Source organism: Passer montanus, unplaced genomic scaffold (genome assembly GCF_014805655.1).
Source record: "Passer montanus isolate IOZ18808 unplaced genomic scaffold, ASM1480565v1 scaffold13, whole genome shotgun sequence".
Taxonomy (NCBI): Eukaryota; Metazoa; Chordata; class Aves; order Passeriformes; family Passeridae; genus Passer; species Passer montanus.
Window position 1 is genome coordinate 3,234,052 of NW_024359832.1, and position 26,210 is coordinate 3,260,261.

Genomic DNA, 26,210 nt, shown 5'->3' on the forward strand with positions numbered 1-26,210 from the left:
GTTCATGTTTTCAAAAGGCCACTACATAAATTCATGGAAGTAGCCCTGGACAGATCCTTTAAATATGCAGAACAACACATTGACAGAGGCTAAGAAAGCATTCTGGGGCAGGTGGATCACCACGTTTACCCTTCTTTAAACCCCTGCCATTAGACACTGTCAGCTGCAGGCCTGAGGTAGATGGATCTTTGGCCTTAACACCCAGTGTGAGACACTTCTCCTGACCTGCTTTTTGTCCCTTGCTGCTGAGGGGCAACTCTTTCTTAAGCTCTCACTTAAGAATCTGAGAAAGAAATAAGCATGATACAGATAGTGCATTTCAAGGGAACCACCTGTAATGTTTTTTGGTTTTATTTATGCCACTTTCAAAGCAGTAGAAATTTACAAAAATTTTTTTCTTTAAGATAAGAAGCCTTAAGAAAAGTTACACTAGTGCCTAACTAAAACACCATGTGTATTTTAAAATAAAAAACCAAATCTATATAAACACACATAAAAAGGATATAAATTAATATAGCACACAAATACTTAGATGTGTACATGGATGTACACACATTAGTGTTGTTACATGGACAAATACTGTATAAATAAATCTTTCCTCTCCAAATAATTAAAATTAAATGAACCTGCTTGTCAGATTAATTCTCACTGATAAAGTACAGAGCTCTTATTGTGTGCAAGGACTGACCAGTGTGAGGGAGGAAATGTCATGTTAGAGATATTTATTACAGGAAGTGTCAGAAGAAGGACTAATAAAAAAACCTAAGTGAAAATAAAACTACAGGGAGAAATGGTGTGGAAAAAAGCTGAGGTAGCAGTCCCTGAAGGAAAGAGATTCTGACACCATGTTAAAAAAGGCAGTTATTAATAGTAGAAAATTCTTCAAATATCCAGTGTCTCCTGCTTTGACCAAGTTCTGTTTCTTACAGACTGCAGAAGCTTTTCTGGTAGTATATTTTGTATTTTGAGAAGAGCAAGTAACCCTCAGTGGTACTCCTTAGGTTGCTACAGGAGCAATCCAGCAGCAGTACCTTTCCTTCCTTCTGCAGGCTGTTTTATTTACACTAGTGGTGTCTGTGTGTCAAATATTATTCTTCATTATGAAAGATCTAAAAATTGCTTTGAAATCCCTCTTTCACGTGTTAACTAGGTGTACTACTCTTCTTATTTTGGAATTAAAATTCTTCATTTAAATGGTAGAGCTACGTGTGTTAATTCACTTACTCAAAGGTGTCACAAATGACATGCCAAGCTAATTCTAATTTGTTTTTCCAAATGTGAACGTGGGATTCTGTATTATGCAAATTAGATATTAGACTGTATGGATTAAATTCAGATGTTACATGACTACAGAGGTTGATTGCTTTTATCTTCCAGCTACTGTCATGTGGCCTGCTAGAAACATTGAAGTTCAGTGTTCTAGAGCTCCAAGAACACTTGGATACCTATAATGTCAAAAGAGAGGCAGCAGAACAGGTGAGTCGTTTACATCTCAAAACAAAAATGTTAGAACCTGCTCATCAAGAAAATGTTGCAGGTTCTTATCTCTCATCAAAGGTATCTAAAGGTAAAATGTGGGAAAACACGTCTGAAATATGATCCTGTTCCCTTTTCTTACTACTATTCTATGTGTATAATTTGAACCTGAGGGGAGTTTTCTTATGTGCAATTCATTTTTGTTGCATGTATTTCTGAAATTAATTTTTAATATATAATGCTGCACAAATCCACTAACAGTGGGAAAAGATGGAACGTGCTGAATATTACAGATCTCAGCAGCCTCTGAGGCTGTGACAATGGCAGTATAGGCAAGTTTGAGTAATGCAAAACAGAACCAGAATTCAAGCCACGATGCTTTGGCAGAGCTTTGGCAGATATTTTTCAGCACAAGCGGCTCCATGTTTCTTGATCATGCTGAGTTTATTAGGAAATTATGGCCTCTGCCTTTCAAAGATTGCTGACAGCTCATCTGTTGAATAGACCAGACATGCACGTTTTTGTGGAAAGGATCTCAAAAGAAATGTGGTTTCCTTGAAACCAATGCTAAAGTATGCCACACAGCACTGTTAATGCAGATAAACTCTTGGCAGGATCCAGGCCAGCATTTCTGTTAAAGAGTTGCTGCATTTCTTTGCCCAGCTCTGTAGTAATAACAATTTATTTGATCTAATATAATGAGCTACATTTTGCCATGTAGGCTTAATCAGAAACAAGTGCTCATCTAATGACTAAGATAATTTTACTCAATGTAATTATTCATGTCTGGCAATCTCCAGTGCATAATGTATTTCATTCCTCCTTTTAGAGAGCAGCCCTGAGGCACAGAGGGTGTAACTGATTTGCCCCATGGTCAGACAGGAAGATTTGTGACAGGGTAAAAAGGGACCCACATGTGTGTGTGTGTGTAATTAGAATGATGACTATCCAAACATGAAGGAATTTTACATCAACTCCCATTTAGCCTAGTTTATCACAGCAGTAACCAATGGTATTGTTTGGTTGATTTGTCAAAGTATAACAAATTACAAATTATACTTTAGTATAAGTAGTATTATACTAGTATATATAATACTAATTATAATACTATAATTAGTATTATACTTTACTATAATTAGTATATTACAATATACTTGTCAAAGTATAACAAATTAAAATTACATCCCTTTCAGATGGCAACTAATTCACTAAAGGTATTGTTACCTAATTTTGCACTGCCACATTTCATATTGATATAAATCCATGCTGGATATTAAGTACTTCTTTGTATTTTATTTTACTAGGTAAACAAATACAAATACACCAGTTTGATGGCCTCTGTCATTATATCATGGTGAAGGAATTGTTTTTTCTGTCACAAAGGGAGTCCAGTAACATGTTTCTGTGGTCAGCCTGTCTTCTGCCACAGATTTTTGAGTGACTGGAGCAGGAAGAAGGTTCACAGGGTTAAAGGAATTGTTCTGAAACAACTGAAAGCATTTTGTCAGGGTTTTATTTTTATTTAATCATTTTTAAATAAAAAGAAGCAGTACTGAGAAGGAAGAAACTTTTAGCTTTGGCCAGTCTTCTCTGATTCTTGATAGCACGTCAGTTGGACAATTTAGGGCATTATTTAAGTGGTTATTGAGCATGTTAATTTAGAAGTAGTGACTACTCAAATAATTTTCTTTTCTAAAGCATTTTAGAAGTATTTATTTAGCTGTTGGCCCTCTTTCTCTAAGGTGTATTTTATATTAAATGTAAACTAAGAATCTTCTAACCTACATGGTAAGATATATGTTTATTGTTTTCTTACTCTGTCTTCTTAAACAGAGTATAGGTAATGATAGAACAAGACTTTGTCAAGTAAAATCTGAATTTCTGCTGTAACACACAGCTGTGCTACATATCCTATTAAATCTGAAAGTGTTAAGCAAAATGCTTAATCAACTTAATGCAGTCCCTTGCTTTTTTCATAGAAGTACACAGAAAAATTACCAAATTAAGTGGTTGGGCTATTGTATAATAAAGTAAATGAAAATTAACAGAAATTTTTGCACGTTAATCGGTGTCCTCTAGAATCAACCACTGGGAGGATTTGTATGTGAATTTCTTTAATGAAAAACTGTTGTTTAAACTTTATCCTAATAGATGATGTTTGTCACTCTCAGTGCTGTGTGGTGTACAGGCATTCACATAAATCAAATTCAAAAAGTAAAAGGCTTGGGCTGTGGTTGCTTGAAATGCTTACCTATGCACCAAGATAAGACAGAAGGCACCTGTAGCATAGGCTGTTTAGCATGTCTGTTTAGGGTGTAATCTGGCAGACAAACCTGTGCTATGACCAAGAGTAACGCCAGACTTCCCTGTGTTATGCTTTCATCAACACTTTGTAGGAGATATATGGAGAAAACATGAATTGACACAAAGCAAACACATAAAGAAGGTTATTCTGTCACACTATTCCCAAAGGAAAAAAAAAAATCTTTCTACCATGCTGTACATATATTCTGTAAAAATTCTTAACAAATTAATTTTGTCACATTTTTGGAACTATTGTTCTGTTTTCTTGCAAGGGGACTGCTTAGACTTCATGTGTGTATTAGGGACAAAGATACTGAATCAGATAAATGTGATAGAAAATGCAAGCTTATACACACAGCATTCTAGGCACACCCTTTATTCAGACTGGTTCTAAGATTTAAAAAAGAGGTCTTAAAAGGGTGGTGGGTGAAAAGAAATACCAGCATCCCAACTGCTGCTGCTGTTTGTTGCAGTGCAAACCTGTTCCGTTGGAAGCTGTCTGATAAAAAGAAAAATGAGATTTGCTGTGGATGTTGGTATCCATGTCACTAATTGAAACTGACACTGCGATGTTCAGAGAATTCCATTTCTCCTCTTGATGAGCACACTGGTCTAGTTAATTCACTAAGTAACCTTTATTAAATTGAACAGATGGGAAATCACATTTTTCTTTTTCTTGCATCAGACAAAGGTTAGAAAAAGGTCACCAAGATTCCCTCTGAGATTCAAGATACCAAGCACAAGCAGTATGCTAAATTATTCTTCCTTGGATGTACAGAGCCTATTCTTCATTTCAGATGATATTATGCACTTTATCTCAACATGATGCATTCCCATTTCAGTAATAACCATGCTTGCAATTGTTTGCACTGTACAGAAAAATTCATCAATGGGTGATCTGGTTGTATTGTCCAAAAAGAACATATTTGTTTCTATAAATGCTTTATAGTAACACAGAAATTCATGGGAATGCCAGTACACATGGAGGTTGTTTTTTGAGAAATTTGCATGGTTGGTTGAAGGTAGAAAAAGAGACTGCCCACTGAAATCAATAAACTTATTGTGTGATATAGGAGGTGAAGTTAAATGCAGCCCTGAGTGGAACCTGCAGATTTGCATTTTGTAATGCAGGAATACATCATCTCCTTGGCTTGTATGAAGTGGAAGTGATGCTGAACTCCCACTGGAGAATTTGGGTTTTTTCATTCCAACCTGTAAACATGCACTTACACAGGAGAGATCTGTTTCCTTCTGTTTCTCAAGTAGTTCCAAGAAATGTAACAGGCTTATTCTCTAATTAATGAGAATGAGAATTAATGCGAATCAGTGCTATATTTTAAAGGCTGCTAAATCACATTAGTGTAAACCTTGTACAGAAAGTAAAGAGAGGGATATTTGTGCTTCCATATTGAATTGAATTTTCCTGTAACAGTATCAATTCAATCAGTATTTATGCTGAAGTGTGCTATCTCCATCTTGGGTAATGAAGGCTACAGGAAATAAAAGTTACAAAGTGATCTGTCAGAGTGGATATCATCACTGCAAACAACATTGGTAAACAATTGATTTCATACCACAAGTTCTTAACCTTATCCGAGAATGTACAAGACAAAGTGTCTTAAGCAGTGTTAGCACAGTCTTCAGTTTGCTGTTTCAGAAGATGTTCAATCTTATTTATATTAATTTGCAGTGGCTGGAAGACTGCAAAAGGACATTTGGTACTGATGATGGTATTCATGGGACTAACACAGATGCCCAGGTAGGTGTATGTCATTTGTGAGTCTCAGGATATGAGATTAAAAATCATCTTTATTGCACGAAAAAATCCAATATTTGTAGAGAGATTGAAAATGTATGAAAAGCTTTTAATTTCAGTTATCATCCTATCTTTTGGAAACTCAGAGTCTCATGAAGTGGCAATAAAACTGGGTCTTCTTAATAAAAGCTGGCAATCCGTCTTGGGTTCTAGATTTAATAACACTGAGTAGATAAGCAGACTAGATACCATCTGTGTACCAGCAAGTCTGCTTTTCTGCTGCTGTTTCTAGAAGGAAAAAAGATTAAAATTCTGGTTATATGCTCAGATGTATTGTCTACTCAAAAACTTAGAACTACATAAGACCTTTCTGGAGCCAATATTTGGGTGAGAAGTAACAGGGAGTAAAGTAGCAGTATAGCAAAAAGTTCATTAAACACTTATGTGAAAATATCACCTAACAATAGATTAAGTAACCATTAATATTAGTTGAATATTTTGTATGTATTTGCATGGCACTCATCCATGTTTAGTATTACTAATTGCTGTAATAAGTGATAGCTTTTCCCAAGATGGACTAGGACTGGAGTTTTTTAAAAATAGAATAGCTATATAATATTGATACAGTAAAAAAAGCAAATCCAACACCTGACATTAGTTGGTACAAAGAGTCTGCCATCTGAAGTACTGTGATAAGGACAGTGAAGGATGTAAGAAAGAACTGCAAGTAGCAGATGAACTTACCTTTTCACAATCACAGCTTGACAAAAATCTCAAATCCAAGCTGAAAAATGAGAAATTTTATTTCTTTTATTCAGTTGAACAATTCATTGATGTACTTGGTCATGCTTCTGCTGCTGAAGATGTAGTCTTCACCAACAGAAATGTTTACTGTATCTCTGGACTATTTTTTCTTTTATACAGTGTTCTTTTGCTGTTCTTCATATAAACACATATATGTTCGGGGCTTTTTATGCGAGTACCTCAACTTTTAGAGTAGTAAAATGTGGTAATATAATGTTAATTTTTATACTGCATTGAAGTTGCACATTAAAAAAAAAAAAAATCAAGTGAATAAGCTTAGGTAATACAAAACTGGCAAAATAATTTGCTGCTATTTGCAAGGACTTTTATCTTGCTATGAACTCATGCTTTAGTGTATTTTACACTAAGTACACATCTTTGTATACCGACTGCTATATCTTTAGAAATAGATAACATTTACTATTACAATACAGCAAATGCTGTACATATATTAATTAAAAAGCAGCATTTGTGTATTTCTGGCCATACTTATAATTTTGTTTACAAACACCAAGAAATTGTTCTAACATTTAGTTGTTAGAACAGAACCATTCTTACCATGAAGGTAAATGTTACTGTTCCTACTGTGTAGCTGGGCAAACTAAGAAACGGAAGATAAGCAACATGCAGCAACTTTCAGATAGATAGCTTGTACAAAAAGAATCCATGATTCCCTGGCAAGTTTGGCCTATTCTTCCCTGTTTCTGCAGGGTTTGAAGATGACCTCTGAAAAGCAGTCTGAGACCAATCACACTGATTATTATTTGTGGGGACTTGTTTTGATTTTGGTTTTTAATCCTAGCCTGCAAGGGTGGCATGCTGGTAATTCCTCAAAAGTCCTTGTAAATGGAGTGTGGGGCTGCTAAGTCTGAGGAGTCAACCAGTTAATGCAAAAAATGGGTTAGTGTTGTCTTGCTCAGGAAAACAGATATTTTTTATTCACTAACACAAATAAGATTTTCTTACTAATTTTTGGCACTGTGGTCCATACAGCTAAGGAATAGCGAGATTAATTCTGTTCCAGCTTGTGCATTGCCAGCAGACTTGCAAGTAAAATCTAATTATTCAGTTCTTGCTATTAGTACATCTAAGCCTGAAAGAATGCATCTGGACTCTGGCTTGACTGTTTCTACAGGACAGGCAGGTAGAAAAATCAAATTATTTCTCAAGTAAGCATGTGTGTGAAAGACACTGAAGGAGTACAAAGCCATTTTTAAAGGAAAACCCCTCCTGAATTTTTAAAGCTATCAAGGTGTGTTTTGGGGGAAAGGGATTAATTATGGCTTACAGTAATAATGAGACTTGGCTTTAAGAACACTGGAACTTAATGACTTAAAATTATTAAATAGTCAACCCTGCCATTTCTCAAAATCTGATTCTCTGTGCTTCATTGAAGTGATTCATCGAAGTCATGTTAACTTCTGCAGTTCAAGGTTTTATGTGTTCAGTGTTCTGTGCATCAGAAATATGGTAATTGTGCTGAGTATATAATAGCACAGAGTGCAGAACAAAAACATGGAGTGTAACAAAAACATGCAATGTTTATAACCTGGGAAGCACAGAGTGTGTAACTTACCATAACACCGTGTACAGCTCTGTGCTTAGTAAAGCTCAGCTGCTTCTGCCTGTGGGAGCCAGACATCCGCTGACATTCCTTTTTTTGGCTCTCAGGCACATGGTGTGATTCCAGTGGAGTTGTCCTGTGCAGGGCCAGGAGCTGGACTTCAGTGATCCTTGTGGGTCCCTTCCAGCTCAGGCAATTATGTGACTGTGATTTGGTTGGCTATGACCACTGTACATCCCTCAGTGCCATCAGTAGGCTCAGTGCTGTACAAAGCACAGGAGTGGTGAAGTTCACATGCCTAGTCTGACACATTCATTTTCTGACCACTTCTCTTCCTATCCCTCTTCCCCAAACATTTTCTTCTGAAATGGCTTGTAGAAACCAAGTGCAATTACAGTACAGAAATCTCTCAGAGGGATTGAGAATTGAGTTTAGCAAACCCAAGAATTTCTAAACTGATTCAGAATCCAAATTAATCTTGCATCTCCAATTTTAAAATGCTTTAATTTTGCTTAAACTATTGTGATACAGAACAAGTAAGAAGCTTTGTACAGATGTTTAGATCTAAGTGTCCTTGATTTTGATTACCTTAAATTTGTGCACCTTTCAGACTACACAGTGTATAAAGACCAGACAGGGTTGTAAGAGTGTTATTCATGCTGTGGGACAACAAAGCCAGTGCTTTTTATCTTTAGCTATAGCAGCAAGTAATTTTACATCAAATTCAGCCTGTTAATATTTTTTACATTCAGGATATGTATGGAGCATGTTACTTGTATTTCTTCCTCCATTTTACCTGGGACATCTTTTACCCTAATTAAAATTATTTCCTACACTAATTCTTGCTCTTTTTTCTTTCTTTGTATTTTTGTGACCTGCTCATCTTCTTGCTTAGCAAATGGAAATTCTAGCAGTAAGTGACAGTTCTTGATTTATCAAATACTTAACCATGCCAGTCACCAAACTGGTCTCCATCTGTCTTGTCCATTTGTGAAATAATGATGTCTTGTCCTAGACTATTACAGAAATGCTGTGTGCTTCGGTTTTGCATCATCTAACCCATTAGACTGTTGGTCCTTTGTAGATAATAGGATCCTGTATTTAGTAGAATGTTATAAAGATTATTCCATTAGCACTAGCTTTTATGTCTGTATGTGAAACAGTATTAACACTGTCTGCATTTCTGACTAGTGTTTTAGAGGCATAAAAATGGAAGCAAGACAGTGTGTAAATTAATACTGCTATTTCATTTCCTTAAGAATATATCATGTATTATTTTCTAAGCAGAATAAGGGCTACCTTTTATAAAGAAAAGATTATTCTTGCCTCCAGGAATGGAATTACTCTCTTCCTACTCTGTCAGGCAGTGTAAACTAAGGGCCAGGTTATATACTGTGCTTACAATATAAATACTAATGGTTATGAAAGATCCTATACTTATGAGCCACAGCTGCTTGTTTTGGATATTAGATCTTGAATTTAAAACAGTAAAATATCAATAATAAAAGTAAATGATCTATGAAACTCTTGGTTTTAAGACATGAAATCTTGAAATGTTCCAGACATTTCAAAATGCCTTTTGAATCTCTTCACATCCCACTCCACTCCCTTTCTTGGAAATGTAACGTATTAAAAAGTGAACTTCAAATCTCTGTGAGAGGCTACTTGTAAATCTAGAACAGAATGAAACTTTCACCTGCTTTTCATTAGCTTACTGTATGTTAGCTTCTAAATATTTTTGGCATTTTCTTCAGTAGCCAAATTAACTACTTCTAATTTTGCACACTCTACTGAAGAAGTTGTGATTTATTGTCTCTTGCACTGGATAGTAGGTTTGCACTTCTGAATATAATAGTGTTGTTTACATTTGTAGGAGCTGGAGTTGTGTCGGAGGCTATACAAGCTGCATTTCCAGTTGCTGCTTCTGTTCCAAGCCTATTGCAAACTCATCAGTCAAGTAAAAACAATCAAAAAAGAAGCAGAGGTAATGAAAACCATGACATTCAGCTAGTAATTGTTGACATTTTAAAAGCAGACAATTTAAAACACATTTTGATAACATTTTCATCAGTGGAACATTCTTTTAGAAACTGGAGGAGGGTTCCAGCTGTTTTATAGCCAATTAATAAAATACTTAAGTAGAGCTTACAAGAATTTTCTGAGATGTTCAATTATCTGTGTTGATTTTTGTACAGCAGGAAAGCTCTTTTAAAAAAGACTGGAGCATGGGGAGTCCAATGCTGAGGATTTTAAGTATTTCAGTAGCACTCCTGGTGTATTCTAATCAAGCTACAATCAAGGCACATCAAGTCCACTCAGAAGAGCTAAGCCTTTCCATAGCCCTGGTGTTTCCTACAGCAAACACCACCACCACTTTGTACCAACTGATTCATTTAGCTGTGTCACTTCAGCCACCATTCAATTACTCTGCAACCTTAGTCCCCATCCTAAGCACAGTTAGTAGTGCATAAGTTCCTCTTCTGCCTGATTTTTAGTTGTTGTAACTTCACAAGTAAAAAGTGGTTTTCAGCTGTGCACATGTGGTACATATGTGATGTTAACTGTGTGCATTATGCTATTAATAATGCCTTCTGTAAGTTCTCCCCTGGGTCTGGAATGCAACAGGGGTAGCAGAAAAAAAAAAAAAAAAGTAGGCTTGGTCTTGCTTGACATAGTAAGGAAGAACATAAAAATCCTGACTGAAAGTCTTTGGTTTGAGTAGCTTTAGAAAAAAACTGTGCATGTTCCTCACTTATATTTCCAGATTTCTGTAAAGGCTGCAAATAAGTTTGTGTTTGAAGAATACTGTGGAAGATTAGCTTCACATCAGTCCCACTAAGTTAGTCAGATGCAGAACCGTGTTCTGAGAGATGGTCTCATGTTTTACTCATGCACTGCAGCTAAAGTCAAAGATATTATTACATACACTGGCTGCACTAATGTTACTGTCCTGGGTTACCAGTCTTCCAGATTTTTTCCTTTGTAAAGACATCCTTGTAATGGCACTATTGCTGTCATACCTTTCTGAAATGTTTCGTTCTTGTCAGTTTGTTATTAAGTTACATAAGGAGAAAAATTTATTTTTTAAAATAAATTTGAAAAGAACTAAGAGGAAAACTTCATCAGGGAAAGCCCAAATAATTTACATACATGCTTGGGCCATTAACTGTATACTTAAGCAACTGCAGAAAATATTTGGGTGTTTTTTTTCTATTTCACTTTATTACACAGAGAAGGAAAAATAAAAACCTGGTCTTCTGAAAATTATTTTTCCTTGAAATACATTTAAACTAAAAGACATAAATTATAATTGTTTTAGGTAATAAACATGTCTGAAGAGCTTGCTCTTTTGGAGAGCTGCCTGAAAGAGGCCGAGGCAGTGTCTGACAGTGGTATAGAAGAAATTGAAATTGCAGAGGCATCCCAAGCTAGCACAGAAACAGCTATTCACTCCCTCATTGAATCCCTGAGAAACAAGGAGTTTGTGTCAGCTGTGGCACAGGTCAAGGCTTTCAGGTAAGTTTTTAAGGATTGCTTTCAGATCTTGAGTTTCTTAATAGACCTTTTAAAATTAAAAACAGGGATAAGCACTATTCCTTTTTTTTTTTTTTTTCCAGTTCTTGTTGGATGTCCTTGTTGAAAAGGACAAGTACTGTTGCTTCATTACAGGTTTTGGGGTTTTCTTTTCAGTAATTTAAGAAAAGTAAAAAGCAATTTTAGTACTTATTTAGAATTTATCTCTGAGAAATTTTACTGTTATTTACCGGGACTCAGTGGAAGAAACTTTCCTCTAGCATTTTTCTATGTCTTTTGTTCAAATATCTCCTTAAAAGTATGTAAACTTTTGATTTTTAAATCCAAATTGCATGTTATTTTCCCTTGCATTTTCCTGTCTGCCGTTCAAATATCTTTTTAAAGAACATTTAAACTTTTTTTTTTAACGTTTAAATCCCAACTGTGTGTTTACAGATCTATTTGGCCCCACGACATCTTTGGCAGTTCTGAAGAGGACCCAGTTCAAACATTGCTGCACATCTATTTCCGTCATCAGACACTTGGCCAAACTGGCAGCTTTGCAGTAGTAGGCTCCAACCAGGATATGTCTGAGGCCAGCTCAAAGCTGATGGAACTTAATCTAGAAATCCGAGAGTCTCTCCGCATGGTGCAATCCTGTCAGCTTCTAGGGAAGATCAAAACAGGAACAAATCTCGTGACCACTGGATTCTGAACAGCTGTCATTTAGAAAAGAACTGATGATGAAGATACTTCAGACTATTATTGAGCACCTTTCACAAAAGAACAAAAACAAACCTCCAGCAATCTTAACAACCAACACACTTTTATCACAGCAAGAAACTTTCATCACAAGTAAAACCCTGAAAATTGAACATCCGACTTGACTGCTCTTTCTACACAGCAGCCTGTGTGGCAGTAGTATTTTTTTATTAAATTTATGTATAAAAATTACATGAAAGGAAAAGGGCTTAAACGTAATGCGTACATATGCATTATTTTCTGTTGTAACAGAACTATCAAGGATGCTTGCAAGAACAGCCTCTAGAGGTTGGATCCGTACCGCAGGTGGGATGAGGCTAAAATCAAGGCTGGTTTATTTTGGCTGAAGACCTGCAAGGCTTCCTGGCTTTCCAGCAGTAAACATCAGCTTAACACCTAATGAGACACTGCAATGTCACGAAGAATGTGCAGTCAAACATGAGTAGAATGATACACGACTGCAAAAACCATTGACTTCTCAAGTGTTTTATTTGCTTTTGTTGTCTGTTCTAAGGAAATAATGTGTGTGAGTTAGAATGTATGGCTATGTGACAGTTGTTTTTTTGAAGGTATGGATGATTGTTAAATAAGGTCTCAGAGCATGCTTAAAAGAGCTGCAAGATTATTTTTGAAGAAATTTTATTTTATTAGATCTAATCCTCATAGTGTGTAAATGTTAGGACATTTAATAATATTTTAAACTGGGATTTCCCAGTATTTCTAAAAGAAATAATATATCTGTTAACTTTATTGGAATGCTGCTCAGTTCTCTGACCAGTGCTTATGTTAAAATACTGATAACAACTAACCAAAAAGTAGCTGCCTGCAGAGACTTTAAAATGTATATTAAAGATATATGCTGCCCATCAGCAATTCTCATTAGAAGTTAACTTATTTTATTCTGTATATATTCTAGAAACTGTATAGTGCAAAACCAGTATTTTTCATGTAAATTTGTGCAATGCACTGTTAAAACAGTAGGTGTATAAAGCTATGAGGAGAAGGGGGCATTCCCTCTTGGTAGTCACATGCAGTACTTGCAGGGTTTGAAGAGTTGGAATGCATGTATATGCATCTTCATGACTCAACAGAAGCCTAAGGAATTGGGACTATAGAAAAAAAAAAGGACAAAAAATACCCTGACTACCAAAACATGCAAACAGGCAATATACTCATAGTTCAGTGTCAAAGTCTGTAGCATAAAAGAAACTGGATTCTGTTGAAACCAATTGCATTTTGTAGGAAAAAAAAAAAAAGAAAAAAAAAGAAAAAAAATACCAGAAAAAAAAGAATGTAGTCCCACAATTCCTGTGATTTGAAAGGAACACCCAGTATTTTTATATACATCTCTTACCCACTGTGATTTTTTTTAATGGGCTCTAATTCCAGAGTTTGGAATGTAGAATTGAAATTCTTAGCTCTGCCTTTTTGGGGGAATTAGACCCCACTAGAAATGTAATTATGCTGAAATGCATTAATTGAAGGCACTGTGCACGCTGTTGGACTGCTGACAGTAGTTATGTTATCCTAACAAGTTCTGTAACTGGTCAAGGCACATTCATATTCACTGTATTTTTTTCCCCTGTCCCTGATAAAATTTAATTATTTTGATGGTTTTGTGGTACTGTAGATGGTGTTCTTAATTATTTAACAAGTATTTTCAGGGGAGAGGTAGTTTTATTTAGGGATGCATTACACTTTTATTTACATCATCTTTTACCAGCTTTTTTTGTAAAAATAAAAGACATTGTATCTCTCATTTTGTGTATTTTTTACAAGCTAGAGTTTAAATACTTTAGCTAAACAGATTAAACACTGGCAACAGAGGCCTGGCTGCCCTGAAGTATTTTTTTTCCTTTTATGTCCTGTCATTGCAGCAGCATTTTTCTTCTGAAGCTGTTAATGGATTTCTCATGAAACTCAAACCTGAATTCATATATGTAATGCCTTATGTTACACATCCTCCTGCATTTATAATGGCTAGTGGAAGCTGCCCTATTGAGCAGAATCATGTTAGATGACTGTCTTTTGATATTGCTTTAATTTCATTAAGCTTTTCAAAAATTACTCAACTAATGCATGAGCTGTCATCCTGCACTACATGGTGCCAGGCCTGTGCCAAATCCAAAGCTATGGCAAAGCTGTGTAGAAACAAACAAAACATCAGACAGGTCCTGTAAGATGCAGCAAATGCAGCACTGACTGAGCTAACATGTGCAAAAGAATCTCTTTATGAAAAAGCTGTACAGAACAAGTTCAGGATAGCTTTGAACAACTGGCACCCTTCCACTCTGCATAATTACAGGTCAGGAGTAGCTTTCCTTCCTGCTGCGTGGCCACAATCAGCGTGTGCTGTCACAGACATGACATGGCAGTAAAGCTGAAAAGCAGCTGCAAAGTACAGAATTGTACTTGGGCATCAAGCAGTAAAAGCATTTAACATTTATGTAAGAGGGATGGGATGTAGAGCTACTTTGAAACTGCAGAATGCTACAGGATAAAGGAAAGCTTGTTTAATATGGCTGCCCACTGCACTGTACTCCCCCAAGCCACCCCCTTGCAGCAGCTGCAGGGGTGGCCTCCTTGCTGCTACCTGCCCTGTGGAGCCTTCATCAGCTGCTAGAGAAGCACAGCACTCACTTCACATCAGCTAGCCTGGTCTACATGTGATCATGCAGAACCAAGTGCTGCTTTGACTGTAGTTAGTGGGGACGACAGCCCTTAAGTTGTATTAGATTTCACTTTGGGCTATACTGATAATCATTTAAGAGTCACCATATTCACAGCAAGTAATCCTCAAAGCCATGTTTTGTAAGGATGCCTATGTAAACAGGAAGAATCCAGCTGCTCATATTGCCATGACATCATACTGCCATGGCACAGAGCTGCAGTTCTCCAACTCATTACCAAGGTGCACAGACTCATCACAGTCAGTTTCTCAACACATGCATCAGGAACAGACTACAGCCATGAGGATGGGGAAGGCAAGAAGGAAAACATTGAAGAACATCCTTGGATGGGAATATGCTCAGAAATAAAGACATCCCAGATCACAGCTGCAACTGCAAACTGAGGCAGTGGGGCCAGGTGGCTGCAGAGGGCCCCAGGTGCATTCCTCAGGCTGGAGGATTGCCACTGCTCATCACAGTAACTGCAGGTGAGTACAAGGCATGTGCATCTACAACAGAACACTGCCCAGCTGCAGGGCAGCTTTTCAAATTGAACAGGGCAAAGGTGGAATTTGCTGTGAAAGTCTGAGCTGGTAAAGCAAGGGATATTTCCTTTTGCTGTGATATATGGGAAAACACTCCAGGTAGAAGCAGGAAATAGAATTGTGCTGTGCTCTGGAGGGAGTAGGTCTACTTCTTCCCAGAATGCCTCACACTGCTATAATAATGAATGCAGCAAGAACAAATAAAATTACTTTGCAATAAATTGACACTGAGGCATTAAGCCTACTGCAGCAGGTTCAAGGGGCATATTGAAATAAGGCAGAAATTTACAACGAGTTAAGATATAGAAATAACAATCACTGCTCCTCAAACCAGAAACGTTGATACAAAGGATATTGTTTGACTACCCTGTCACACACTAGCTGCCACTAACAAACTGGCACTGAAGGTGTTCTACAGCACAGGCTCAGACTGATTCTCTCTAGCATTTAATAGAATGGTCCCTCGAGTAAGCTTATCTACACCTCGGGTACAGGTGTAGATAAGTTTGCTATAGCAAATATAAAAATCACTCTTTTTTGAAAGAGAAGTTACCTCAGAGTTCTGCAAAAGGTTTGCAGAATGGTCCCTCGAGTAAGCTGGGTACAGGTGTAGGTAAGTTTGCTATAGCAAATATAAAAATCACTCTTTCAAAAGAGAAGTTACCTCAGAGTTCTGCAAAAGGTTTGGTGACTACGCTCAATCTAAAAATTAACAGTGCCAGTAGCATTCTCAGAAGAATAGGTTTTCATCTAAGTTTTTTCAGCTCTACAGCTAAAAGGTAGACTGGGGCAGTGGTGCAGGTTTTACTATTTGAAAGAGAAGTTACCTCAGAGTTCTGCAAAAGGTTTGGTGACTACGCTCAATCTAAAAATTAACAGTGCCAGTAGCATTCTCAGAAGAATAGGTTTTCATCTAAGTTTTTTCAGCTCTACAGCTAAAAGGTAGACTGGGGCAGTGGTGCAGGTTTTACTAGCTTGTGAACTGCTCAGATGGGAATGCTGTAAGTCAGTCACCTTGTAACACTTGGCTGAAGCATGGTGTTGCTACCGCTCAGATGGGAATGCTGTAAGTCAGAGTCACCTTGTAACACTTGGCTGAAGCATGGTGTTGCTATAGAGAGCACCAATAGCCCACAGAGAGCATCATCTGCACATCACCAGTGCTGGTTCTGCCATTCCTACCAAACAGGACAAGTACAATTCCTAGCTGCAAGCCCAACCCCAGAGGAGTGTGGGAGTGTCAATCCTTCTGATGGTAGGCATCTAAACTGTAATTGGATCAAACTCTTCAAGTATAATCCACCAAGTGCACAGCTCTTGCACTTCACCTGCAAGTTAAAAGTGAAGCCAAGCAGATGCAGTGTTACTGCACCTTGCTCCTCTGAAGTGTCACTTCCCTCCATAACCTTGTGCAAGTAAGATGAGCAACACATTTACCAAGAGACCATCGCCATAACAGCAGTGACTCTGTTCCTCAGCATTTTGTGAGAGCATCCCTGCAAAGCCTTCTTTGTCTTTTACCTACAGACAAGAACACCAACTTAGCCAAATGCAGGCCAGCTGTACCAGTAGAAGTGATTCAGTACTTACACTGCATTTCTCAATAATTTCCTAGTGATGAAGAACAGGTGCAGGATAGTTTGTAAGTTGACTAGAGGTGTGCAAAATAAGTGAATACTACTGGTGTTTTGTTAATCATAAAGGATGGTCTACTATCTACGCAGACATCCATTTGATGTTAACTTCAAGAATTTGATTAGTTCAAGAGCAGGAGCAGTAACAGAAACCCTTTCCACCTGAGAGTCTACAAAGTCCTGAGTCAGTTGCTTCCAAGGCCATCACTGAATTACAATACACCTCTAGGCTCGTTGCCTATGCAAGTTACAGAATTTACAATATGCACCCTCTAAGCTGAGCACAAACCCACCTGATCATTTGAGTATGCTTTGCAATACTTTTATTTTCATGTTTTCCTAGCTACATCTCACCAAGTACCTTCAACAATATCAACAAAAACAACAACAAAACAAATCTGCTCTACTTGCAGTTTTCTTGACGAGCCCTAAACAAAAAACAAACAAACAAAAAAATCCCATCCCATTCAGATGATGTATTTGAAGCTGAACGTGCTATCGCAGGAGAGGCGTTTCCCTTTGCATCTCCCACAGAGGTCCTGGCGGTGGGGCCTCTTGGGATCCACGTGGCGCATCTTCACGGGGCAGGTGCACCGCGTCTGCTTGCAGCTCTGCGGGAGAAGGCGGCGGTCGGCGGGCGGGCCCGGCAGTGCCCGGCCTCAGGGCACGGCGGGGGCCCCTTACCTGGCAGGTGATGTCCTCCACGCGGTACGGGTTGTAGGACTTCTGGCAGGTCCGGCAGAACTGACGGAAATAGACCTGTGAGGAAGGCCGGGGTCGGTAGGAGGGCGGCGGCGAGGAGCGCTCGCCGGGGCAATCCGAGCCGGGCCTACCTTGTTGGTGCCCTGGACGCACCAGACGTAGGCGCTCTCCCAGCGGATGTTGCAGGCCTTGCAGTGGTAGTACCCGTACTTCTGCTCCAGAAACTGCCGGGGACAATGTTATTCGACGGTGCGGGCGCCTCCCGGGCCAGCCCGGCCCCGCTCTGCTCCCCCGCGGCCGACACTCACCTGGAAGCGCAGGCGGGTCTTGCCCGCCGACGACTGCTGCTTCTGGGCTGAGGCCGGCGGCTCCGCGGGCTGGGCTGGCGGCTCCGCTGCCTCTGCGGGCTGGGCTGACGGCTCCGCTTGGACTGACGGCTCTGCCGCCTCCGCCTGGGCTACCTCTGCCGGCTCCTCCTGGCTTGCCTCCGTCGCCGGCTCCGGGGGGGCGGGCGAGCGCTGCCCGAGAGGCTCGGCCGGGCGCTGCTCCAGCGGCTCGGCGCCACCCTCGGGGGGCTTCTCCCAGCTGGCCCGCACGGCAGCCGCCTCCGCCGCCCGCTGCTCCCACAGCGCGGCCGGCTCCTGCTCGACGGCCGCCGCCTTGTCCTGCTGCTGCGGCCGCCGCTCCGGCTCCGGGCTCGGCTCCTCCAGCAAGGCGGTGAGTCTGCGGGACGCCACGGGCGAGTAGACGGCGATGGTGCGGGGGAAGCGCACGGCGCGGGTGTTGGTGGTGGCGGGGCTGCCCAGCTCCTGCTCCGCCTCACGGGGCCGCGGCGCGGCGGGGCCGGGGCGGCGGCGCAGCAGCGTGCGGGGCCCGAGCGAGCACTGCACCGAGGCGTCCTGCCGCGGGTTCACCTGCACGCCCACCTCCTTGGTGTTGGCCTTGCGGAGCCGCGGCGTCAGGTTGGGGTTCACCTGGGAGAGGATGGCCTTCAGCTGCGCCCGCTGGTAGTTGTCGAAGTACTCGGCGGCCGCCTCCCCGTAGCCCGGGAAGTAGCTGCCGCTGCTGCCGCTGCCCCGCGGGCGCCAGCCGCCCGCCGCCCCTCCTTTGCCCTTGGGCGGCGGGAAGCGGTAGGAGTAGGGGTGGTAGGCAGCGTACAGGTAGCTCGCCATCGCCTCCTCGGCCATCGCACCGGACCCGGGGCAGCCCCCGGGCAGTGGCCTTAAATACCCCCGGGGCGGGGCCGGGCTTCCCTCGCCCCCGACGGGCACCGGCCTTGCGGCCCCTTATCATCCCCACCTGGTGCGCGGCCTTGGGCCATCTCCCATCCCCTGTCAGCTCCCCGCCAGAACCAGGTAACGCGACTCTTAATGCCTCCAAGGGAGTAAACAGCGGAGAACACGGGTTTGGTTCGGCTTTGCCATGTATTTGTGGTGACAACAATGAGAACAATGCTTTTACAGCAGGTGGGAGGCACAGATATACACATGCGACGTGGTTTTTCCTGTCATCTGAACTGACACTGGATTGGTGTTGACTCTGTGGAACACTGTTTCTTCCTTCTAGCCATTCCTGCTGCACTGAGCCAGGCAGCAGCCTCCTTGCATGAAGTTTTAGAGTTAATGGCTTGTGTCACAGTGATGCTTTTTCTTTTTTTTTTTTTTTTACCTTTACTTTTGAGGGAGTAGAACTTTCATGGTAATAAACACATATCACCTTGTACAATGGGAGTAGCTGGAGAAATGATCGAGGCTGGGCAGCTCCGCTTGCACAGCAGCGAGCACAGCCCCAGCCTGGCTGCAAGCACAACACACACTCAGTCTCTGGGAGTTACCTCTTTGTCCTGCCTAAAGCGCCGTCTGGGTCGGCTCCATCTGAATGGAGTTGTGCTCCTCTGTGGTCACTGTGCCATATGAAGTATCAGCTACCTCCTCTTCCTTCAGTTTCTTGTAGGAAATGTCTGTGTCTTCCTCTTCACCAAGTGTATCTTGCTTGTAGCTGTCTTTTCCGTACATCTTGTATGCCAGCACAAACAGTCCTGCTTCTGCTGACTGAAAAAGCGCATAAAGCAAGGGAAACATGTACATGCTCCCTATGATCTCCGGGGAGAAGGTGAGTTTTAGGATGGCAGTGCAGAGCTGGACGTTTTGGCACCCTGTTTCCAAAGACACTGTTCTCCTGCAGTGTGGGGGCATTTTAAAGACCGTGGCTAAGCCGTATCCCAAGGCGTACCCTGCCAGAGGCATCAGCACTGCAATGGCGTAGACAGACGCAGGAATCTGTGCCAACAGATCTGGGCCCAGCATGGTCCCAGTCAGGATGAACAGGACCACCAGAGTCACCAAGAGGGACCACAGGGAAATCTGGCAACAGATAAAGACGTTGATAAACAACATGAGGGCTATTATATTGAAAGGGTAAGCATAGCAGGTAGAGGCTTGCTAAAGAATCTACGTGGCAAAACATGGTTGCACTGCCCTTCCCAGGTTTGCTCCTGGCCTGGGATTTTGGTGGTGTTTGATCATATCCCACGAAAGGAACGGGCTGAGGTCATCCTCCATCATTTTGCTTTGGGGTGACTTGCTGGGAAACAAGAGTCAGGACTTGTGCCTCACTCTTCCTTTCTCAATTAAGCTAATTTAGTTGCATGTTTTAAGGAAGTGTGGCTGTGCCTGCAGGTTGGTTTTGCCTGACCTGGGTGCAGGAAGAGTGGGGAGAAAGCAGGATGTCACAGAACGCCTCTGCTACGGGGTGCAGGATGCCTGCCGGGGCAGAGCACCACGCTGCCCTCCCTCCTGTGTGCTGCGATAGGGGGTAACCCGCCCCTTCTCTCGCTCTCTCTGCCCCACCGTTTTATTTCAAGACTTTGTATTCCACTTAAGTAGTCGAATATGCCTGTGTGAGACCAGCACCGGTTCGGAGAGACCAGAAAGCTTCCTGCCGTCGGCTCCCCGTCCCCGGTGCCGCCCCGCTCGTTCCCCGCGCCGTGCCTACCTTGACCAGGAGGTCGGCGGCGCGGGGGTGCCGGTAGCGGATGAGCACCCCCAGGCCGATGGGCAGCAGGGTGCTGCCCAGCGTCAGGCTTACCGCCCCCAGGGGCAGCAGCTGCACCACGGCCGTGTTGATCCAGTGGCGGCTGTAGATCCAGAGGCAGAGGGGCATCAGGAAGAGGGCCAGCAGCGTGGAGGAGGCCGTCATGATAATGCTGCGCCGGGGGAACCAAAGAAATGCTCCATCACCGCGCGCCCGGCCGGGGGGCAACCCTGGGAAGCTCCAACCCCCGCTGGAAGCGGCTTCTGCAGCCGGCCGGGCACTTGTCACGGCAAGAGCCCGTTCGCTCTCCCCTCTCCATCCTCCACCCCCTCCCCTGCTCCGGCCAGGATGCGGGCACGCAAGGTTTTAGGGAAGGAGGCAGGAGACGTGTGTCGGGGCTCCTGTAAGATCCTCCACAGGAGAGCCGAGCTGGCGATTCCCAGAGCGCCGTGCCCGCCCGCCCGCCCGTCCCGGCTCCACCGGCGGCAGATGCCCAGCGAACCCTCCCGGAGCTGCCGCAGCCCCCCGACCGCCTGCGGGCGAGGGGCAGCGGGGCACCTACCTCAGATTCATGTCCCCGTCGACGAGCACCGACATGAGGTTGGAGAGGTTGCCCCCGGGGCAGCAGCCGCACAGCAGTACAGCCACGGCCGCCACCTCGTCCAGAGCGAAGATGAGGGCGAGGAGGAAGGCCAGCAGTGGCATGGCCACGAATTGTCCCAGCAGGGCCAGCAGCAGCCCCACGGGCCGCCGGAGCTGCTGCCCCAGCTGCCCCAGCTCCACGGCGCAGCCCAGCCCCAGCATGGTCACGCAGAGCCCCAGCCCCACCAGCACGCTCAGGCCCTGGCTGAGGGAGCGGTCCCCGAAGGTCTCGCCGCCCCCCGCCAGAGAGCCGCCGTCGGGGCCGGCTCCCGCGGGGGGCTGCGCGGAGCTGGCCATGGCTGCGCGGCCCCGGAGCCGCCGACTCCCCGCGAGCCCCGAGGAGAGTGCCGGCGGCGGGGCGGCCGTCAGTGCGGGACGCGGGGAGCTCTCGCCCCGGCGGGCGGCGGTGCCCGCATCCCTCCCCGGCCCCGCCGGATCTGCGGATCTGCTGCTGTCTGCTGCGGGCGCCGCCCGCGCTGCCCGGACCCACGCGGGGCCCCCCCGGCGTGGGCGGTGTCTCGCTGCCGCCTCGACGGCGGTCACCGCCGGCCGCCAGCGCCGCCCGGGCCCGGCGGAGGGAAGCGCAGGCGGCGACGGGCTCACGGCCACATCCCCCTCTCCGGTGCGAGCCCCGGCATCCTCTTCTGGAGCCAGCAGGACCCACCAGACCTTTCCAGCCGAGGACCTGAGGTATCACAGGATTTATTTTGGCGTCGGCATTACAAAAAGGTCAATTAGCGTCGCAATGTCACGCGATGTGGGTGGGCAGCACTAGACCCTTCTGCTGAGGGATTGCTAAGCTCGTTCCCCCTCCAGGCAAGTTGCTATTGATAAGGTTTTGGAATGTGTGAGGAAGGATGGAAAGCCCTTTTATGAGGTCGAGAAGGCACCACTTTCTGCTGGTGGGGACCCAGAAACTTGTCAGGAGAGGTGATACCTTTTAAAGGGTCGTCAGTACACGTGAAGAAGCAGGGCAAGCTCACAGCATGCAAATATTCAAACCAGGGTAAGACACAGTCCATCATCCAAAAATCACATCCAAAGGTGATTAAACTGTTTTCAGTCATAAAATTTTGCTTACAACATTTGCTTTTCATTTAATAATTGTGTGTCACTCTGTTCCCTCAGAAGTAAAGTGCTGTATAGAATGCCCGACTAGACACACAAGGGCAGGAGTTCCTGAGAGAGCAGGGCAGCTTCCGAGGGCAGGAGATACATGGTGACTTTCACTCTTGGCACCACTGCTGGCCTTGTCTTAGGAATGTAACTCTTTCCCTTGCTCACCCACAGGGTTTAGAGGGATCACAGCCACCACTTCACATTACCACTCCTGGGTGGGGGTAGCTGATTCAGGACAGAGCATCCCCAGAGGCTGCCTCTTTGCTTCTGCACTTCTTGCATGGCTTTATTTCTGCAGGGAGCATTTTGGGTCACAGCTGGAGGAGGGTACACCAGATTTAAGGAGAGAGTCTAAGGAGCTGCCCTGACTGGCTGCTTGCCTTAAGCTCCATCAAATTTGGGTTAAATTTTAGGCTGTCCTGGGACTTGAGTAGAAATTGTTGGTGGCTTGAAAGAAAACCAGGCGGTTTGCTTATTAAACATTTGGTTCTTTCTTGGGGCACAGGTAACACAAGAAGTGCAAGTAGTACCTGGTGGCAAAATCCTGGAAAAGCAACTTTGCCAAAATGATGCCAAGTTCAATACTGTTCTGCCTGTGTTTGTTTCTTTGTCATTAGCCTAAGAGGAGCTCAGGGAAGATGAGTCATCAGAGCTGAACAACCAAATAGGATCCGGATTGCTTTAGTTCATTCATATTTTTGACCTCTAGAGGAGGGGAGCTCAGGATCTGGTTGGCTTTTTAAGCCAACAGCATCCTCTGGATTTAATTTTCTGGTTTGCATACACAGAAAAGTGCTTGTAGTGTATTTATTGTGCTTCATAAAGTCTTACCACTATTATATCTTATTTCATCTGTCATGTAGCCCGTACTTTGCTGTGCAGCATGCAGCTCATTCACTTATCATACCCTCCCTGGTTTGCAGGAAATGCCCGGGTGGTTCCCTGTGGTGTGGCTGGCCAGGGATCACTGTGGGCAGACCCAGGATGGATGCACTGTGTGAGCACAAGGGGGCTGCTTATTGAGCAGGTGGGAAGGGCACAGCCAGGCCTCCTGCTTTATCTCTGACTGCCACTCCCCAAACTCCCCACTGCAGTGGGGCTGGTCACAGGAAGATATTTTTATATCATAAAGTGTGGCACCTATGGTGCAGGCAGTTACAGGAGGAGTCCAGTGTCCCTGGAAGCAGATGCAAGCTCTTTCAGAGTCCACCCAGTCAGCATAAACTTCAGTTTCAAGGGACACTGAACTATAGTGGGAAAATGTGATGAATGCATTGCAACAAATCAAGACCTCTTGAGATTTTTGTTATAATTTATCAGGTAAAATGAAAGTTAAACTCTTGGTTTAAACATGAGCAGTGAAGCTGGCTTCAGGGAAAGCTAAGTCTGAACCCAGCCAATCGGTTTTGCAAATTGTCCATCCACAAAGTACCTCCACTCCCAGTGGGCAGCTGGCATATTTTCACATGCAGCATTTAGAATGAAAAAATGTTGTACCTGCTGCTGAGCATGGTTCTTGTCTCTAACTTGCTGCAGGCTTTTCTGATATGCCATAATGAAAGCACAGTCTGGAGTCTGGAGTGATGCTGAGTAGTTTTGCAGGATCTGGCTGTGAGGCAGCCAGCTCACACATAGTGAACACCTCAATGTATCTAAATCCATGGATAACTCCTTTCTGCTTTCTTTTGTGGAGGGCAGGAGAAAGAATACTACCTACCCGGCTATTACTGGAAGCCACAAATTGAATATTTGAGTATAAAAAGACTTGGCAAGTAAACCTGATCGTACATCATTCTCAATTATTCCTTGTTAGTCCTTCTGTTGAAAAATGGGTAAAAGGATAAGAGTTAGCACGAACGAAGAAGAGGGAGGGAAAGAACCACTGAAATATGAACTTGTTGTAGTTTATAACTTTGATTAAAAATATTGTCTTATGATAATCTTAGAAAATGGTTGATTTCCACAAAAGAGCATTTGTGCTATAAGCCAGTCTGGAGAGGGAGAAGTCTCTCAAAACCAAGGAATTTTTTTTGCTCCTTTATAACAGGATTTTTGTGCCTTCCCTTCATTCGACTAGAATCAAAAGTGAAAAATAAAGGATCAACTTGTAAGGAATTCTGGTAGTACTGTAAGGAATGGGCAAAGCAACCTTGCTGTTTACTCAGTGATTGCTTCAGCACACTGTGATGTTTCAATCACTTGCTTCTCCTGACAAACATCTGGCCAGACATTAAAAGCATCTGGCATAACCCAGGACTACTGCAAAATTGCAATCATTGTGTTTATGCTTCCTCTTGGTGACCCCCAAGGGAAGTCGCTGTGGGTGTTGTCCACTGAGCTGAATTTGGGGCAGCAAGAGGAGGTTTGGTGTGTGCCTGTCTCTCTAGAGCCTCAAGGAACAAGGGTTGGTTTGCAAATCCAAGTGAATTAAAGATAAATCAGAGTCTTGAACTTGAAAGCCTAAATCCCAAACATATTGCACTTCAGGAGTGTGCATGCTGTAGTTATGAGCAGTCCATAAAAGCAGCCAGTGGGGCTGGGTTAGAAAGCAAAGGGGGATCACCCCCTCTTTTCTCAGTTCAGCTTAATATCCATTTCAGCTCCCCGCTCCTCCCGCCTTGGCTCTTGTGTGCTGTGCCTGGGTCTGGGGAAGTGGCGTCATGCTCTGCCTCTGCACGTCAGTGCCAGCTGATTTGTGGAGCTGTGCTGGGTGTTTGCAGAGCAAGAGAGGCCTCTGAAGGATAGTCCTGCAGGATGGAAAGCTTTCAGTCAGCACCTTAAGGCAGTGTGCTACTAAAGATGCTGGGACAAAATACTGCTGTGAAGTGATGTTCAGGTGAGACCTAGCAGGAGTAGTTTCTGATTTCCAGGGGATGTACAATCCCTTCATTTCTGCTTTACTTGCTATGCACCTAGGCTATGAATAGAAATAAAATTGAAGACTTAATAGGGAAATAATAATTGACCATGGGAAAAAGAAAAGTCTTTGCTGTTGCCTTGAATTAAAATATTCATTTATTGTGTATTGTGTGATCCCCTATATGCATTTTAAGGTAATTTTGTGGTAAACTCCATGAAATGCATAAGCTTGATCTTATTTATAACATAGATCCAGAGCACTTATTTTTGTGGCTTAGGAAAGTTAGGAGTTGGAGCCTAATTGTGCAGAGATACTGGTGCTGTTGCTTGTTCTTCCATGGTTACCTTTGTGCTAGGAAGGATGTGTCACCCGGTCCTTTGCTGAACTAGAACCTGTCTCCCGCTCTGGCTCTCAAGAGTGGCAGCACACAGGGGACTTAGCACCTTTTCTCACTCCCACCCATAGCCCACCCTCACAGAGCCAGCAGCTGTAAGATCTTAGCAGACAAGTAACTTTATCCTTTTTAAAAATTTTATGTTGTTTGGGATGTTGTTGTTATGTTCCTTGGTCAATAAAGAGGTGAGAAAATACATTTTGGAAATAAGGTGAAGCAATCAAGAGATCAGTGCAATCAAGTTTTCTCCAAGAAACCTCCCCAGCCAGACCCAGGCAGAAACTGCTTTGGTGAGGACATGCTGATTGATTGATGTTGCTCCTGCCCCAAGCTGATTGTGTGTCACACAGAGGCAGAGTGCAGCTGTGCCATGTAGGTGGAGAAAACACAAGAGTCATGGGTTTCCTGCTAGTTCATTGCTCCTGCAGATGTC

General features: G+C 43.2%; 3 protein-coding genes across 16 annotated transcripts in view; 1 reads left to right on the forward strand and 2 right to left on the reverse strand.

The window, feature by feature from the left end:
- FRYL (FRY like transcription coactivator) overlaps positions 1–13,938 on the forward strand; it is a 158,986-nt gene extending 145,048 nt beyond the window's left edge. For 9 of the 13 annotated variants that reach the window (XM_039699154.1, XM_039699155.1, XM_039699153.1 and 6 more), the window contains 6 exons: positions 1,378–1,476; positions 5,471–5,539; positions 8,800–8,817; positions 9,778–9,888; positions 11,224–11,420; positions 11,874–13,938. In XM_039699154.1, coding sequence (XP_039555088.1) covers positions 1,378–1,476; positions 5,471–5,539; positions 8,800–8,817; positions 9,778–9,888; positions 11,224–11,420; positions 11,874–12,132 — 753 coding nt within the window. In that variant the 3' untranslated portion in view covers positions 12,133–13,938. The remainder of the gene's footprint in view (positions 1–1,377; positions 1,477–5,470; positions 5,540–8,799; positions 8,818–9,777; positions 9,889–11,223; positions 11,421–11,873) is intronic. The other 4 variants (XM_039699159.1, XM_039699148.1, XM_039699149.1 and 1 more) reach the window with 3 other exon arrangements.
- Positions 13,939–16,002: 2,064 nt separating this feature from the next.
- ZAR1 (zygote arrest 1) lies at positions 16,003–19,058 on the reverse strand. 2 transcript variants are annotated; one of them, XR_005626524.1, is made up of 6 exons: positions 18,038–19,058; positions 17,861–17,953; positions 17,712–17,786; positions 16,475–17,638; positions 16,221–16,407; positions 16,003–16,057 (listed from the first exon to the last, which is right to left on the reverse strand). XR_005626524.1 is itself a non-coding variant. In XM_039699160.1 (4 exons), exons 1-4 carry the CDS (start codon positions 18,914–18,916, stop codon positions 17,495–17,497), a joined length of 1,191 nt encoding a protein of 396 aa, XP_039555094.1. In that variant the 5' UTR covers positions 18,917–19,058; the 3' UTR covers positions 16,464–17,494. The 2 variants fall into 2 exon arrangements, 1 of the variants encoding a protein (XP_039555094.1); XM_039699160.1 differs by lacking the exons at positions 16,003–16,057; positions 16,221–16,407 and having other exon boundaries at positions 16,464–17,638.
- A 315-nt stretch (positions 19,059–19,373) lies between these two features.
- Positions 19,374–21,840, reverse strand: SLC10A4 (solute carrier family 10 member 4). The gene is made up of 3 exons (XM_039699161.1): positions 21,325–21,840; positions 20,724–20,934; positions 19,374–20,092 (listed from the first exon to the last, which is right to left on the reverse strand). Exons 1-3 carry the CDS (start codon positions 21,699–21,701, stop codon positions 19,577–19,579), a joined length of 1,104 nt encoding a protein of 367 aa, XP_039555095.1. The 5' UTR covers positions 21,702–21,840; the 3' UTR covers positions 19,374–19,576.
- Positions 21,841–26,210: the final 4,370 nt, after the last annotated feature.